This window comes from Camellia sinensis, chromosome 10, assembly GCF_055761805.1.
Source record: "Camellia sinensis isolate YWXY chromosome 10, ASM5576180v1, whole genome shotgun sequence".
NCBI classification, from domain to species: Eukaryota; Viridiplantae; Streptophyta; class Magnoliopsida; order Ericales; family Theaceae; genus Camellia; species Camellia sinensis.
Genome location: NC_138970.1, coordinates 36,629,377 through 36,647,762, shown reverse-complemented (window position 1 = coordinate 36,647,762; position 18,386 = coordinate 36,629,377). Strand labels below are relative to the sequence as shown.

At 32.2% G+C, this 18,386-nt stretch overlaps 1 protein-coding gene across 1 annotated transcript; it reads right to left on the bottom strand.

Annotated features, from left to right (window-relative positions):
• Nucleotides 1-915: 915 nt before the first annotated feature.
• LOC114278078 (jasmonate-induced oxygenase 2) lies at nt 916-6,558 on the bottom strand. The gene is made up of 3 exons (XM_028220063.2): nt 5,626-6,558; nt 1,900-2,230; nt 916-1,368 (listed from the first exon to the last, which is right to left on the bottom strand). The coding sequence occupies exons 1-3, from the start codon at nt 6,123-6,125 to the stop codon at nt 1,120-1,122; spliced, it is 1,080 nt and encodes a 359-aa protein (XP_028075864.2). The 5' UTR covers nt 6,126-6,558; the 3' UTR covers nt 916-1,119.
• Between the last annotated feature and the right edge of the window lie 11,828 nt (nt 6,559-18,386).

The following is an 18,386-nucleotide window of genomic DNA, read 5'->3' as shown; positions in this document are numbered from 1 at the left end:
CTGAAGCAAAGCACTACTCCAGTCCAAAACCAAAGAATTTCTCTGGACCAACTCAATTTTCTCTGAAGCAGAGCACTAGTCTTCATTGTTGTCCAGAGAAATTTGAAATTTTCTCTGTGATGTGTCCAGAAAAATTTGGAATTTTCTCTGTGATTTGTGTAGAGAAATTTTCTGGAACGAATTTTCTGTGGATCGATATTGAGGGATCTTAGACATTATGAAAATATTGAGTGTCCTTTATGGTATAAAATCTTAATATTAGGGATCTTAAAAAAAAATCTTCAAAATAATGTAATACGTTAATAAAAAATAATATATAAATTGAGTTAGTATTTAAATAATTGTAATAAAAGTTTAAAATAGCACAATATGAATAGGACACGATTCTACGCTGGAAAAACTACAGCTACTACTTTGGACAGAGTCTTGAGTATAGACTATAGAGCACGTGCAAAATATGGTGTGTGATCTGAGTAAATAAAAGACTTTACAATTTCTCTTTTATCTTAGGCGTCAATGTGGACTCTTCTAAATCCATGCATCTTTGTGTCGTCATTATATTATTAATATTATGTCATAAAAGCTCAAGCTCTATTTATTTATTTATTTTTTGGCGATCATCATATGATTTGAATGGAAAGACATCTGAAAAAAAAAAAAGCCTAGCGATTAGAAGGTGATTTAATTTACTTATCAATTTTAGAGTCTTAAGAAAAAAAAAAAATTTAAAAGGAATAATATTGTATACTGATAATAGACATGAGTGGTAACAAAAAATACAACCAAGTAAATCTAAACTTTTTGAAGCTGGGTTTGGAATTTTGTTTTTAATTCTTTTTTGTTAAGCTTCCAATAAGTTTTAGTTACCAAATTAAAAATCATACAATCTAAAAACATAAACAGAGATATTATGAATTCAGACAACATATTTGTGCATCTATATATATTCAAAAGGATAGTCTAAAGCTCTTCACAAAAAAAAAAAAAAAAGAAAAAAAAAAAGGGATAGTCTAAAGTTGATTTAACATGCAAAAGATAAATTGCATTATGCAATTTTTTTTTTATAACCATAACATGAAGAAAAAAAAAAAAAAAAACACAGCACTTATGTTCTAATTATTAATGGGGTGATTTGAGTGCTTCAACTTGTGACTTGCCACGAGGACCTTTTGTTCTGATGAACAATCTGTACTTATTGAATGTCATCGCCGGATACAAAGCCGGTGAGTCCTCCGTCACGAGCTCACTGGCGGGTTCAATGAGAATGTTGCCATTAGGGTTGTAGAAGAAGGCAAGTGATAGTCTCTCTTTGGCTGAATTCACAATCACCCTATGCTCCACACTCTTGTATGTTGCATTGCTTAGAATCTACAATTAGTCATTTAATACAATAAAAAATAATTAAATTAACCCATAAAAGTAAAAAAAGAAAAAGAATTTACATAAATTAAATTCCATTTGGTTGCAAGGTAATGAAGAACAAATAGGGGTTGATAAATTTCACCAATTTTTTCACCTCTTATGTAGCTTGATACAACATATATCATGTGTACATATAGTTACTATATTCAGAAAAAAATAATGCTACATAACCATAATAAATAAATAAACTAAGAAAAGTATTGAGAATTTAAAATGTGTGGATTAGATTCATTCTGAATGTAACTGACGTCACACCAAATTTAAATTTATATTGTATATTCAAATTCTAAACACATTTTGATATTTTTGTAGATACATATATAACATATTCGTCCAAAAAAATAATGATAACTCTCATTCTTTTTGGATATAGTGAGTCTCATTATTTTGTTAATATGGTGAAAACATTATAATTTTCTTGCAATATTTATGTTCTTGCCCTTGTTTTCTTCCAAACTACTCATGAGAGAGAGAGACCTGAATTTGATCACCAATGTTGACAATGAAGGCATTAGGAACAGGTTTAACAGTGACCCAGTCATCACCTCGCCGGACTTGGAGGCCTGCGACATGATCATCGGAGTGGAGAAGGGTCATGCCGCCAGGGTCCGAGTGTGAGGAGAGACCCAATGTGAGGTCAGGTCGTGGACACTTTGGATAGAAATTCACCCTCATACAAGCAGCTACTTCTTCTCCTCCAAAAGCTTTTCCAAGGTAGTCCTCTTCCAATCCCAGGTTCGCTGAGAAAACCTTCATCAATTTTCCACACAGTTTAACCAGTTCATTTCCATACTCTGCCACCAATTCCCTACAAGTATTTAAAAAAAAGGTCAATAATATTTCATAGAACCAACCACAGATAATACAGATACTCTCCATCTTATCTTATGACTATTATTATTTTCTGTGATTGAATAAATGATTGATAATGTGTTCGCAGATTATTATTTTTTAAGAGATATGTCGAGTAATATCTAATTTCAAGATTTTAAAATCTCAATTGAATTACATTTTTTAAAAAACTATTTATAACTAAAATATAGGCTTGTAGAAGGTCAAGGATTCTCTATTTTTTATTTTTTTTTATCCCTTTGTTTGAAAATACTTAATAATATTGAATCATACGAAAATTTTAAAGTGAACAAATCTTAAAATCTTAAGATATGATTTATCAATTGTGAGTGTTTTCAAACACAAGATAAAAGATTCGGTGTCCTCTCAAAAGTCATAATTTTTGTGAAGCAAGACTTGACTTTTTGCAGATAATTTGTCTTGCACACATCTAATTAATGCATAATTAAAGGATATTAGACTATACAATGTTAATAGCGATTTTCCATGTCTAAAAACTTTGTTTCATAGTTACACATTTTTTTAAAAATAATTTTTAATTTTTATAAAAATTAAATCATATAATTATAAATGATAAAAAGAGAGACAATAAAAATATCATCACTCATATTCACAAAAACCACCTCTCATTTGCCCATTAGTGGTTACTCCACCACTATCAAAGTGCAATTAGTCCATGCATGAACAAACCCTAAGAAGGGTCTAAAAATAATAGAATGTAATCATCAAAGAAGCTATGCCCTTTAATCACTCCTTTTCACCCGACAAATCCTTGAAAATCCAATCAAATGATTGACCTCTTTTATCATGATTTTGACATTACACTAACGATTTTAATTTGATTTGATAACCTCACATATCCCATACAACATATTTGACTAAATTCTTTGAACCATATATATGGTTAAGGATTCAGTGGATATATGAATCGTGTTCACACTTAAACTATGGTTATTCACTATCACATTTAAATTATAAAAATCTATATTTGGATAGAGGGACATCTCATCACATGTTTATTCTAAAGCTTACTTCTTTTTGTCTTTTTTTTATTCTTATTAATTTATGGATTACTTATTCAAACAAAATAATTTTATAAATTTAAATTTTTTTCTACAAGGTCAAAAATGTTTATTACTGAATTAGTTGAGTTTAGCTCATTGAGTTTAGTAAATTTATAGTTTTACTCTAAAAAATATGACATATGTTACTTATATGCATATTTTTCATTAAAAAGGGCTAATTTATAATCAATTGGACAAAATTAAAACATAATTATAAATTTAAAGTCAAAATCGAACCAATTAAAATTATAGAAACTAAAATTACACAAAGACTAAAGTGGCAAAAAAGTTATGATTCTTTTGTGCATGTACGTTAAAGGGTTTCAAATAAGTTTAAAAAGTTATAAATCGTAACTTAAGAAAATCTCACCCCTTTTTTTTGGCTAAATAAATTTAAAAATTCAGATAAACTATAATCTAAAATTGCAACCAAACACTATTAATGAACTTTTTTTTAATCAAATCATTTAAATAATAAATTAAATGAGTTGACTTATAAATGTTACAAAATCAGATCATTATTTATTAAGACAAGTGTGATATGCCCATTTTTGAAGATAATTCATTAATACTTTGGTCAGCCAAACACGGGATTAGTATAATTGAATTGAAGAATAAAGAGGAACAGCTGAGGCTCACGAACTCCAATTGCATCCCTTATCCCGACAAACAAACATGTGTCCGCTTCCATTGGGCTCAGGTGGGTGTTTGCCAACCCCTACTACCAATTTTTTAATTTTTAAATAAAAAAAAAAAGTTGATACATGTATGTATGTATGTATGTATTTTTTTTTTCTTTTCTTTTCTTTTCTTTTTCAAATTGATAAGTTTCATGCCATGCTTCAACTTTTTTAGTATACTCTTAATACTAAAACATATTTTTAGTAGTTTAATTACTTTGGGCAAAAAATACTATCTTAATAGAGACAGAAATCGGCCTACTCTGATCAACTAATAGTTAGAATGATTAACATTTTTGTTGCGTCCAACTCATCAAGAATGATGTGATAATTAGAAATTTTTCATAAAATAAGATATATAGATGTAAAATAAAAATGAATCTCACATACAGTAAACTACATAAGTGGGAGTCGTCATTTATCTTACATTTATGTTCTATTCTACAAAAACCTTTTATGTTCATAGAATAATTGCTTTCGAATTATGATAAAAGTGATATGTGCTATAATAATATTATTAAACAAAACCAACATGTAAAAATTTAAATAAAATTATGTGAATGTGTTTTAACTTATCATTTCATAACAAAACAAATTTAAAATGCTGTTTAATTACAATAATATCATTAAAACATAAATATGTTGTACAATAAATTAAGAAAAACAAAGGAACCAATTTTTTATTTATTTTTATTTTTATTTTTATTGTTGCATAAGTTGTTGTACAAATAAAATTTATATATAAAAAATTATTGAAAAATGATGTGGCTTATCTTATCAATTCATTGGAAAACAAAAGGCTCAATATCATAGTCACACATCTCATTATATGAGTTTTCTGTATAATTGTTTTTCAAATTTTTGTGTGAAATTAGTACTTACACTATTGTTATAATTTAGATACTAAGTTTTCCTCATGATTTTAAATAATAATATTGGATTACGTATTTGTATCAACAATATGATCAAATATCAGTCTTTGTCAATCAATATATCAGTAAATAACAAGATCAGAGATTTAAATTACCAATATTTATTAGCAAAACTTTCCTGTTCTTGCCTCGATGAAGAATGGAGCGAGAACAGGATACTCCAAACTTGGCCCCACCTAGTCCCATTGCAATTTTTATACTATACAATAAGTTTAAGTGCACAAATTCAAAATATAAAATGAGACACAAATTTTATAATAAGTAGGTCCTACATGATGTGGGATGTATGAAATTTATGATACATGTGTATGTTATACATCTTTCAAAATTTCATTTTAACTAGTATCTTTACTAAAATGGAATAGAGATTTAGAATTCTTTTGTGAATTGATTATTTTAATAAATTTTTAATTTTTTACCAAAATATAATAGAGAGAGAATGAGTTATCGTTTTATTTTGACTTTTTTGTTAATTTTAACTGATTATCAAATAAAAAATGCTCGAGACTTTAATTTTTTTTTATCAAGCACTCCTGCCAGTATGGATACCATATTTAGTAGTAGAAAAATTGATAAAAAATTAATATCTCTATCATTATCTTATCAAACGTAGGGTAATTAGAGTGAGAAATATTTATTGATGTCTCACGCGCATGAAGGAGGAGCGTGGCTAACCTGCACGAGAGAGGAAGACTCGGCCACTTATTCTGATCACGCAGCGACTCCGGAAGGTAATGAAGAAAGAAGTAATCACTCCAATCCAGCTTCATTCCTTTCTCCACTCCGAGCCGGCTTCCGTACCCCTCGTAAGTCGCCGGTGAGTTCGCGTAGGCTTGTTTCTCCTCCAAGGGAAGTTCAAAAAACTCGCGCCACACCTCTCGGATCCGCTTCATCAGCTCGTGGCTCACGCCGTGGTTCACCACTTGAAAGAACCCCCACTCGCTGCACGCTCGTGAGATGAGACGCGCTGTAGCGGATCGGATTGAGCGGTCGGGGGAGAAGAGTTGGGAGAGGTCAATGACCGGGATGTTGATTTCGGCTGGTGGTGGTGGTTCGGTTAGAGATGGCCTGTCGGCGAGTGGTTTTACGTACTGGTCTGGGATAAAGGTTAGGCCGCTGTCGGAGAGGGATTGAACTCGGATGATTGGTTCGGGCCATGATTGTAAGGAGTTCATTGTGTCTGGTTGGAGAGAGGAGGTGGCGGTGATAATGATAGTGATAGTGATAATGGTGAATGTGAATTTGTGAGTGTAAATGTGATTTTTAAAGTAAAATGGATATAATACTGAACAAACTGATATGCATGGTGCGACACACTACGTGAGAGAGAGAGAGAACCTTATATGCTATGGTGGGGTGAGAGGTGCATGGAGGGTGATAGTGATATATATAGTGATGTGGTATTCAAAATCCTTGTCTACACTTGTGAAAGAGCAACTCAAAATTTTGTGATTCAAATGACTTAAATCACTCCAAATGACATCATTTGTATTGGGAAAGAGAGAAAAAGATTTTAGCAATTTGAGTATAGATTATACAAAGTAATTTAAAAAGTATTTTGAAAAAAACTGTGAGTCTCTCCTTTACATATTTATAATAGAGAGATTTCATTAGATCATCTAATAATAAGTGTAATAATTTATTTTAATTTAAATTGATTATAAATTTGTATTCCTATTTTATAACCATTAAATATGTTGTGAAATTTTTTTTTATCACATATATAAAATAGAAGAGGATCAAAATCCTTTTGAGAATAATAAATATTGCATAGATTCATAGAATACGAATCTCACATGAAATATATCTCATCAACATATTTTATTTTTTAAATAACTAGTTATTGCTGTTAAAAATAAAATAAACCTTGTTACTTGAATTTCTGTCAAGAAATTTATGTACAATGTGAATGAGGGGTTGAAATATAAGGCCCCGTTTGGGAATATGTTATTTTAATAATTTTTTAATTTTTTTTACGAAAAAATATGTAGAAAAGAAAAGAAAGTGATGTAACAATTTATAGTGACTTTTTAACTAAAATGTATAGTTGACAAACAAGACTTAAATATAGTGGAGTTTGCACATTAAATAAATTTAAAGCACATTGATATTTAAGAAAAAAAATTTAATGGGTAATATTATTGGCTAGAAAAATATGTCAACAAATGACATCATTCAATTATTCAAGTATAAAAATAAAAATATAACAATCCAATTTGATTTTATTTTTCTTTTTCATTTTTAAAAATGAGTAGTTGAATTATCATAACGTAATTATTAATAAAATATATAACAATATAAATAAATCATAAAATCAAATACAAAATATATGTATAAATGAATAGAAATTTTCAAAATTGATTCCGATGGAAAATTTTATAATAAATTTTGTTGACAAATTTTATAAAATTTTATTTATTCATATGTATTTTATATCTTATTCTATAGTGGTAGAAAACTGTAAAATTATGAACGAAAAAATTCTTGAGAAGGGAATCCAAGTTCATAGTATATACACATGAATTTTTTGTAATTGAGCTAAAAAAATACGGCGCCGTAGTGAAATTGATTCTTTTCTCTCTGTGTGTGCGCGGTACGTGTAAGTGCTTCCCTATGAACATGCTCGATTGATTTGAAAATCAGAAAGTATTACAAAATCTTACTCCCCACGTGTTTTATTTCGAACTTGCGCGCGCGCACACAGCACATCGTGGTGCACCTTGACCATGGGGACCAATTTTGTATACGTGTCAACTCACCATTGGATGATATCTGCAAACTCAATGCTGCTTTGATGAGTAGTGGTTATGGTCACTTTGCACTTCCAAAATTTGCAACCACCCCCCAACAAAATATTAATAATATTATTTTTAAAAAAAATGTATTTGTACATAGAATTTTATAAAATGTGATATACATGTCGCACAAAAGGCAGAGACTTATATGTCACCACTCAATAGATTGATTATAAACTTAATTTTTGGTATAATTTATATCAAGTGACTGTCTTTAATTTTAAACTTACAACCAACCTCAAAATTATTAGACTATTTTTAATCATTGAAGTAGTGAAATTATTATAGAAAAATGATGTAATAAATTTTAGCTAAGCAACTTCAATTAAATAATGTGATTAATCTATATAATAAGATAAGAAAGTTTTTGAAAATGTCCTATACACATTCGTGCTACTAGGACATTTAGACGACTCAGATTTGTTCAAAGTACAAAACAATAGCTGTGATGTATTTTTCTCTTATTTTTTCCTTTCTCACCGACTCCCCCAAAATCCCATGAATAATCTCGTGAATGATCCCATGATTCCACCTTTTTCTTTTTCTTTTTATTTTTTTTTATTTTCCTCTCTTTTTTATTTCCTCCCTATTTATTTATTTATTTTATTTTTTCCTTTTTGTTCACTTATTTTTGTTTACATCGTACCTTCAGGCACAGATACGGACATACACTAATACTATATAAGAAACTTCATTGAATAATATCCAAATGTAATCATCTTAATTGTGTTCCTTTTTAAAATGTCATTATTATGTTATTATCGGGAAATTATTTAATAATCTCGGAATACCACGTAGTCATACTCTAAATCAATCACCAATTACTTAACTCCAATGTTGTTCTCCTATTCCCAACATAAGTCGTGAACACCTACTGCTCTCTACCTATCAAAATCTTATAAAAAATCACGTGTCCATATTTCAAAAATATTGAATAATTACTCGTTATTCTCATTAAGTGTTTTATAAGAAATTTCGAAGGAGTGACATATTAAAGTTGGCAAATCTTTATATAATTCCAAACTTTGTTTGTAAGTTTATATATATATATATATATATATGACATAAATACAGAGAGAGATTATCTACAGTGTTTCCACTGTGCCTAATACTACAGCCGATTTAAATTTATAAAATTTTTTATTTTATTTTTTTTCTTCCACCGCCTATGTCTTGTTTTTTTTTTTTTTTAACATTCTCAATGCATTAGTGTTATTAATGATATTTTTTTAGTAATATGAATCATTATTGTTTTTCGTGCAACGGTGCTATGTGCTCAAGGACAGGGAATGGGTATTGTTACACACGTACTGTGACAGTCCATTAGGTTTAGCCGAATCTATTTTGATAATTTAAATTATTTATATTATAGTGTCATTGAATTTTTTTATTTTAAAGTTGTAATTGAAGATCTCTATTACATTATTTAAGAATTTATAATAATTTTTTCTAAATTTAAAATATTAATAAATTCACATAAATATTTCTCAACTCTTACATGATGTAATAAATATCTTCCTTTACAATTACAGAATGGTAAGGATTTTACAACAATAATAATAATAAAAAAAAAAGATTAATAAAACACGCATAACCCCACGATGCCGTCATAATTATTTTCTAAAATAAATTATCAAAATCATGAAAGTGAGGCCCCCACACAGATGTGAGACTTACCTAGCGTCATGTGAGAGATTATGGACATTTTATGTACAATTTTCCTGTAGATAACATTTTTTCATGTGTAATAAATTGTTTCAAGTACACTACTTTTTTTTTTTTTTTTTTTTTTTTTGGGTATAATCAATCATGCTAGAAACTCATATTTTACGCTCATAAATACATTCACAATAATGTAACAAAGGTGGCGAGCCTCATATAATTGAGTGTATAACTAATAAAAAACTGATACTTATCAGATTATATTATTGTGGGTTGAATTGTGCGCAATGGTACTACACCCTAATTATTATATCACTTAGTATACCAACATATGTTATAGTAATATTCATAATTGGTGGTGTTACATGCACCAATTAGTATACTAACTTGTATATCAACATTAGTTATGACATTATTATTAACTTCACTTATTAATCACATTACAAATATCAAAAACCTCTTAAAGTATGCCACATCATCAATTGATACACTAGTTAGTGCACTAATTGGTGCATCTAACATTATTCTAATATAATTTCAAAATTATGAACACACCCATTATATAAACTATAAATATTCAAAACTAATAAAACTATATCACATCATCCATTAATATACTAATTAATATATTAAAATCTCATTTGGGAGCATATTATTTTAACAAATTTTTAAATTTTTATGAAAAGATATGTAAAAAATAAAAAATATAATATAACAATTTATAATTATTTTTTAACTTTTCAGTTAAAATATTTAGCCCTCAAATAAAACTTACTCGATGAATATAACTTTATTTAATTGTGAGAGATTTTTGGACATCTAAAACATTTTCCTCATATAATAAGGAAGTGGGGCCCTACCAAATCATAAATACAAATATAAAGCCTACTTACGGTAATAGGACCCCACATCGTTGTTTTTGTAACTGTCCAGTTTTGGCTTAATTTGTACCAACAAAACTTACAGATGCCTTTCTACTAAACAGTCATTAATAGTGACAATCTTATTTAATCTTCGATTGTGCTACGTCGCCCAAAAAAATAAGATTCAAATGGTCCAAATTTTTTTTTTTCCTTTCTCTTCCTTGCCTGTCTCTCTCAAACACAAAACAATTTCTGAAGAAGATGAAGATGAAGATGAAGATGAAGGTGAAGGTGAAGAATAGACAAGAAAGAGAGAGAATCAACACATCATCATCTTCAACAACATCAACAGAGAGAGAGAGAGAAAATCAACATCTTCATCAACACATCATCATTATCAACAATTTTTTTTTTTCCTTCATCTTCAAATCCAGATCTACTAGAAAAAAAAAGAAAAAAAGTAGAGAAAATAGTCTGAAAAAGGCGATCGACGATACCCACCGTTGATCTTACGCCGCCATCATTGTCAATCTTCCTTCTCTTCCTCTTCCTCTTCCACCATCACCGCCATTGCCTCTTCTCTCATCTTCCTCTCTTCTCCTCTCTTCCTCCTCTCTTTCTTTGGCCTCTCTGTTTCTCACTCTTTCTCTCAAACCAGTTTCGAGGTAGAAGGAAAAAGAAAAATCTTGAGCTCTCACGCATTGTTTTGAAAAATCTTTCTTTACCAAAACGACGTTGTTTTGGAATTCGGGGCATTCGAGCTTTGCAATTTTGAGCTCTCACGCATTTCTCTTTAATCTTTTCTAGTGCAACAATATTGAGAATTATTAAAGGTTGACTAAGAGGAGAAATTCCAATGAGCAGAATGGGCCAAGTTATGTCTGTGCTCAGTTGAGGAGTGTGGGTCGAGCTATGTGTGCAATTGAGGGGAATTCACACTGAACAAAGGACTGGACTGCATGTGGAATGGCTTGACCTAAGGATATTCCGAGCTAATGACATCGTCCTCTGTATGGATTGAGCAATATTTGGCTGAGCCGCGGTTGACCGATTAGACAACTCGAAGCTGCACCGATTGATGGAAGTGTTGGAAAATTTGGTTTTATAAGGCTTATTTTGGGCCAACTTTGAGTCCAAAATTGAGTGGGCCCCAAATGTCTTTTGGGATGGGTTCGAAAAGGTGACGTGTTCCTTACTGCATGGCAAGTCACATGATAAAGATGGTTCGTTAAAATCATTTATGAGTGAATGAGAAGTTGACGTCGTTTTCGGATTTGTGGAATGAACAATTAAAGAAGTAAATGTGAGTTTCCTTAAAATGGGTTGTCCCACATTGAAACTTTAAGAGAGCTTTTGTGTGTATATAAGCTCTTGGTGTATTACCTTGGGTTGGGCCCCAAGGGGCACCCCAAGTTTGTAGAAGGGAGAAATTATGGACAACGTAAACCTTAGCCCAACCACACACATACGCGCCGCGGCCGGGCGCGACTGTGGGTTGTGGATCTGGTCGGTTCTAATATTAATTTATTTTGAATTTTTTCCAAAATTCTTACAGGAAATTGTTTGAATTCAATTTTTTTTATCCAAAATGCCTCCGAATTCCACTTAATTTCCAACTATTTAACTAGCTTTTTAACTGTTGAAACTGCCAGCAGTTTACAGATTCAACAGTGTCCAAATTTGTTTATATTCGAAATTGTATCTATTGAAACAGTGTTGCACCTGTTCAGTGACAAACAGCACCTGTTCAGGGCTGTCAAATTTGCCTATAAATACCAGTTTAATTCTAGCAGTTTGGGGATTTGAAATCAGTCTAAAAATCATTCAGAAAAAATATGTTCTCTTCATTTTCTTGCTCTGTTTGCATAAATTCTTCATATTAATTTTTAGGAAAATTAAAGAGTATATAGAACACAAGGTTCTAGTTCGCCGGACAAATTTGTTTAGAGAGCTATTACAAATTTGTGAAGATCATTGTATTCTGGGAGATAGATGGCATTAGTCCGTAAGCACCGTAGCGGGGGGAATCTGTCTTAAGGACAGAGTGTCACACACTCGACTTGATCGTTTTATTATTTTTTTGGTTCGATTAAAGAAATTTGGTATGTGATTTATTTTATTTGTTTGATTTAGTTTCTATTTATTTATTGTACACAGAAGATTGTTCTAGCAATCTTAAGACATATTCGAATTATTCTATTTACAGAATTTTTCGTTTGTTTCCTTTTCTCTTTCTTCTTCTTACAGAAATTATTTTCTGTGGTTTTACAAAATAATATTCTATTTGAAAAACAAATAATACTAATATATTGTTTGCCAGATAGTAGTAATATACTGTCTATGTTCTTTGACAACTAATAGTAATATACTGGTGTTATTGATGGGTCGTTGAACACACCAAAATTAAATACTAAACTATACCAAATTAAATCAGAATAATGACAAGTCCATGTATCGATTCACAGGGACTATTGTGAAATTAAATTAATTCAATCGCAAAATTCCTAAATTAATTTTGATTAAAAAGATAAGATTGATTCTATACCTAAACAGCAATTAAATAAAATTGAAGAATTATATTGATAATTAAAATCTAGGGTTTAAGATATTAATTTTCGGGAAAAAAATTCCTAGGGTAGAGAATTCACCACTAACCACATGAATGAGACTTAACATCAACCATCAATCGCAATTCGGTTTGAATTATCCAATATTTCACAACTACAAGTTTGAAATATTGATCAAGAGGGTTGTTGCATTCAATGTATAGGCACGAATCATCCCGAGTAGTACGAGTCGTTTGCTCTAAACTATGTTAGCAAAACGACCCGTCTCTCATAGCATGACTCGTTTTGTACTTTGAATACAAATACAAAGAATACTAATGTATGGAAAACATTAAACAATCACAGAGAGTAAAATGCTTGAAGAGAAGAACGAAACAATTATTTATAAACTTCTAAAACATCCATACATTCATTCAAACCAAGTTACAATGAAAGCTCGTGAAAAATTCCATTACATGGCTAGGGTTTCATCAAAACTCTAGAAAAGACGACTACCCACTCATGGAGGAGTGGAAAGAGGAAGAAGATGAAGAAGAAGCCCCCATGGAAGTGTTTTCCAAGCTTTGGTAGTGTCTCCCCCTTTGGAACCCTAGCCTCCCTCCTTTCTGTATTCAATTTTCCAACCCTAACTGTGACTGATTTTCTATCTTTTATTTGGAGCAAAATAAACCAAAAAGTCCGTGCATGCGTCCCTAGGTTGGCCGCACGTGCGGTGGTCTGGTGGACTTGGATTTTTCACGTCTCCCTCGGAGAATCTGATTTCGCGCCTCCTTTTGATTGAATTTTCATATTTCAAGTCAAATCTGTACGTGTGCACGAAACACATCATCTCCACCAAATAAATAAAATTAAAAGACAAAAAATATAACCTAAGTGGCCTAAATGTGGTACCTTTCGGCCTATATCACACCCCCCAACTTACATTTTTGCTAGTCCTCAAGCAAAACAAAAGAAATAAGAAAAGTAAAATACTCTCAGTCATTTTCGTAGGGAACACGATTGCATTTAGCATATGCAACAAGCCTTTAAACCACAAGGTTACCCCAAGTGGACAAGTATAGTCTCGTGAGGGTTTTCAGAAATGATGCCCACAAACATCAACATATTCAAATCCGCTCAACAACAATTAACCACACTACTCCACACAACAACCAACTTATGTGTCACTACAGTGTGATATTAAAACATGATGATTCATTAAAGACATAGTGGACAAGTATGAAGGAATCTATTGAGCTTAAACCACAATTCAGTTAATATAAAAGTAGAGTCCCCTGTACTTGTGAATGCTAGTAGACACATCATTAGTACCCTCGGTGTAAAGTGCCATCACCATATTAGTTAACTGTCCACTATAATAGCCCAGTGTAACTCATAATAACACTCAACATATACAAAAAAACTAAACTGTTGCAACCAAGCTTCTCAAATTTGTTTGTTTTTTTATTTTTTTTGTTTTTATATGAAAGACTGTGCAATGTCCTGATCCATTAAGCTTTCTATTCAGCCCATGTAACAAGCATTGGGCCAATGACTCCCAAACCAGACGGTTTTAGGGCACTAGGTGTAGAGACACTCTTACGGGCTTAATAACTCGAGCTGAAAAGGCTACGAATCTGAACTAGTCATTCTCTTTATTTTTCCTTAACTGTGCAATGTCTAGGTCCCTTAAGCTTTCTAATTAACCCATGTAGCAAGTATTGGGCCAATGACTCCCAAACCAGACGGTTTTAGGGCACTAGGTGTAGAGACACCCCTACGGGCTTAATAACTCGAGTTAAAGAGGCTACAAACCCAAACAAGTCAAGTTTGTTGTTGTTGTTGTTGTTGTTGTTGTTATTGTTGTTGTTGTTGTTGTTGTTGTTGTTTTTTTTTTTTTTTTTTTTTAAAGAGAATCTTGGCTACTCATTTATTCTTTTCTGCAACCTCAACCATTATCAATGATGTACACCAGGGATTATAAGAAAGAGGTCACTGCTATGATAGTGTGTTCATGTGAATTAAGGCATACTCATGACAAGTGTACTAATACCACAAACACAAACAACTATCCTAGTGCAAACATCACATGTGAGTATTTACCCAATAAACCCTTTTCATACATGCCCACTATGTTCCCCAATTAACATATGTTCATATCATTACCATACTGGCACAAAGTAAACATTAAGTGAAGTGGTGCAAATCAAGTGCAGCAAGTACAGACATGAATATTTATTACAAATACCCTCACCCCCCAACTGGAATATAACATTGTCCTCAATGTAAGCAAGTAGGCATGAGATCGTAAAATGAGAGAGAGGAGCGTACCAGACATCATGGGCACATATCCAGCGAGGCAAGGACACCCAAACACAGTTTTTGATATTTGTTTTTTTTTTTTTAAGTACATATAAAAGAGAAAGGAAAAGAAAATAAACAAAATGAAATGAAAGAAAATAAAGGAAATATACAGAAATCACTGATGTAGATCTGGTGGTGGTGGTGGGAAATGCTGCTCAAATAGGGCATGCATCAGTGTCCGAGTCTCGAACGCCTCATCATGAACCCTAGTACCATGCTGATCAAATTGCCAATCAAACTGATCAAACCGCTGCCCACTCGAATCCCGGTATGCATAGAAGTCAGTGTGCAAAGAGGCAACTGACTGCTGATACCCATCAAATGCCACCCGTGAATAATCCCGGTCAGCCTGGTAGTCGTTCCGGAGATCAACCATAGATTGCTGAAGGGCGACTTGATTATCCATAATAGCCTGATATTGTGCCCTCGTCATACGGAATGACGGTGGTGCCGGCGTTGGTGCGGCTGCAGGCTCAACTGGGGCATCATTAGGATTTGCTGGGGCCTCGGGAAGAACTAGTGGAGGCGGCAGGCGAGCAGTGGTTTGACGCCAGTGAGTTCTACCATAAAATAGGGGCGGCGGAAGCTGAACCTCAATGGCCTACAGTGGGTATGTCCCTTGGTCTTTTATGAGCGCTGTAAGGAGGTTGGCAAAAGGGAGGACCCATGTAGAACTACCCCGTGTATTGCGGATTTTGACTTCATTTAGAATTCTATACATCTGATTGTAGATCAAGGTAGGGATGTCAATCCAAAACCCGAGGTCAAACCGATGCAAGGCACGGAGGAAGTCCCCTCTCCGCTCTTTCTTGTGGCCAATAGGAATGACATTCTTTTTCAGGACCACATCGAGAAAGAGAAGGCGACGTGGTAAATTAGCCCGCCTGATGCTCGTACGGTTGTCATCCTCCTGACGCCCCTCATAAAACTCAGTCACCAATTCCGGGATGGTGAGTTCCCGAGTGAATACCGGGAACTGTTCTGCATTGATAGGGTCCATAGAACAGTGGAGGAGCTCGGCAATTGAAGTTGGAGTGACCACTAACTCCACTCCGTCAACAATGGAGCAAAGAGCTCCCGGGGCCTCGTCGCTGACGTACATATGCTGATAAAAGAGGCGCACAATGTGCGGGTATGCCGGTTCAGTGACAGTGCAGATGCCCCGGTCTTCAAGTTGTTGAATACTCCATGTAGTGGTTTGATGCCGACGAAAGAAGTCCACATCAAATGATGTATCACATACCACCGGTTTGGTGGCCCAAGCATCTGTTGGCGTATCCCTGAATGCAATGTTGGTAGTGCGAGGCCGTTTGGGTGCTCGGCGGGATGATAAAGCCATATCTGCACAAAATAGTTCAACCAACACAACCAAAAATATGGAACCATTATATGAACATTCATCAAAAATAGCATGCAGGCATAAATCATTCAAAACCGGATCATCCTCATATCACCAATTTTTTTTTTTTAAAAGATAAAAATGAAAATAATTAAATAAATGAATAAAAATGACATTAAATTAAAGTAACTAAACTATAAAATAAAATAAAATAAACGAAGCTATAAAATAGCTAAATTACAGAAGAGGTTAAAGTATAGAATAAAATAACCTAAACTAAACATTATTTTTTTTTTTTTTTAAGAAAACGAAATAAAATGAAATAAAAAATCATGAAATAAAATAAAAAAAAAACTAAACTACTGAATAATTAAATGAACAATTACATCGTAGAGTTAAAAAAAAATAATAATAAAAAAAAATAAAAATAAAAATAAAAATGAAATCACTAACTAAACAAACACAATAAAAATAAAAATAATCCACTAACTAATTAAACTAACTAGAATCACTAATGAAATTATTTAAACTAAACAAATGAAGGAAATAAAAATAAACTAAATTATTATTATTAACTCTTTTTTTTTTTTTTTTTTTTAATTCTAGCATAGGCCGCACGTGCGCCGAGTGGGGGCCGCACGTGCGGCGATGGTGTTCTTGCCCAGATTCGCAAAATTTTTTATTTTTTATTTTTTTGGATGAACAATAGATCTAAAAAAAATAAATAAATAAACAGAAAAACAACATCAAAGACTCCACAATCTACACATAAAAGGAAAAAAAAATTACCTTGAAAAAGTGGAGAAAGAGAAAAAAAAGAGTGGTGATTCGCCAGAAAAAATGGTGGTCGCCGGAGATTCGACGGACGGAGAGGGTTATAGGACGTCGGCGGTGAGATGGTTTTGGGGAGGAAGAAGAAAGAAGAAGAGAAGGGAAGAAGATGGTGAAGATAGTGGGTTTGTGGGGTTTAGAGAGAGAGAGAGAGAGAGAGAGAGAGAGAGAGATCTGAGAATGAGAGTGATTGAGATAGGAAGAGAGTGGGTTTGTGGGGTTTAGATAAGTTTTTTTTTTTTTTTTTTTTTTTTTTCCCGAAAATAGGAAATAAAAAAATAATAAAATACGATTTATTAAATAAATAAATAAATAAATAATAAACAATTATTTTATTTAATTTTTTTTATATGTAATAAAAAATTGTATATTTATTTATTTATTTTTAAAATTTATTTATGTATTTATTTTTTTCTTTAAAAATGAATTGTATGTATTTATGTATTTATTTATTTATGCATTATAAATTATAAACAAAATAAAACTTTTTTTTTTTTTTTAGAGTGGGCCGCTCGTGCGGCGAGCCTAACCGCTCGAGCGGTCTGGGCTGTTTTATTTTTTATTTTTTTGGGTTGGCTTGGACCTGGGCCGCTCGTGCGCCGAGTGGGCCGCTTGAGCGGTGATTTTGGGCCGCTCTTGCGGCGCATTTGGGCTGCTCCAGCGGCGCTAAGCAGTATGCATCTCGAGCTGGGTCGCTCGTGCGGCGAGCCCAACCGCTCGAGCGGTCTGGGCTCCTCTTTTTTTTTTTTTTTTTTTTTTCTTTTTTTTAAAAAAAAAACAAGTATAACACCCCATGATTATTATTATTATTATTAATTTTTTTTTTAAAGAACAAGTATAACACCCCCCATTTATTTATTTATTTATTTATTTATTGTTTTATTTAAACACAAAGAAATTAAACTAAGAAGCATGCTTTTTGACAAAAATCACAAAGTTCTAATCATCTAAAATTACTCTTAAATATAACTGAGACCACAAAGAGCTAAGCATCTCAGAAATTAGTTAATAAGAGATGTGCCACAAACTAAAAATA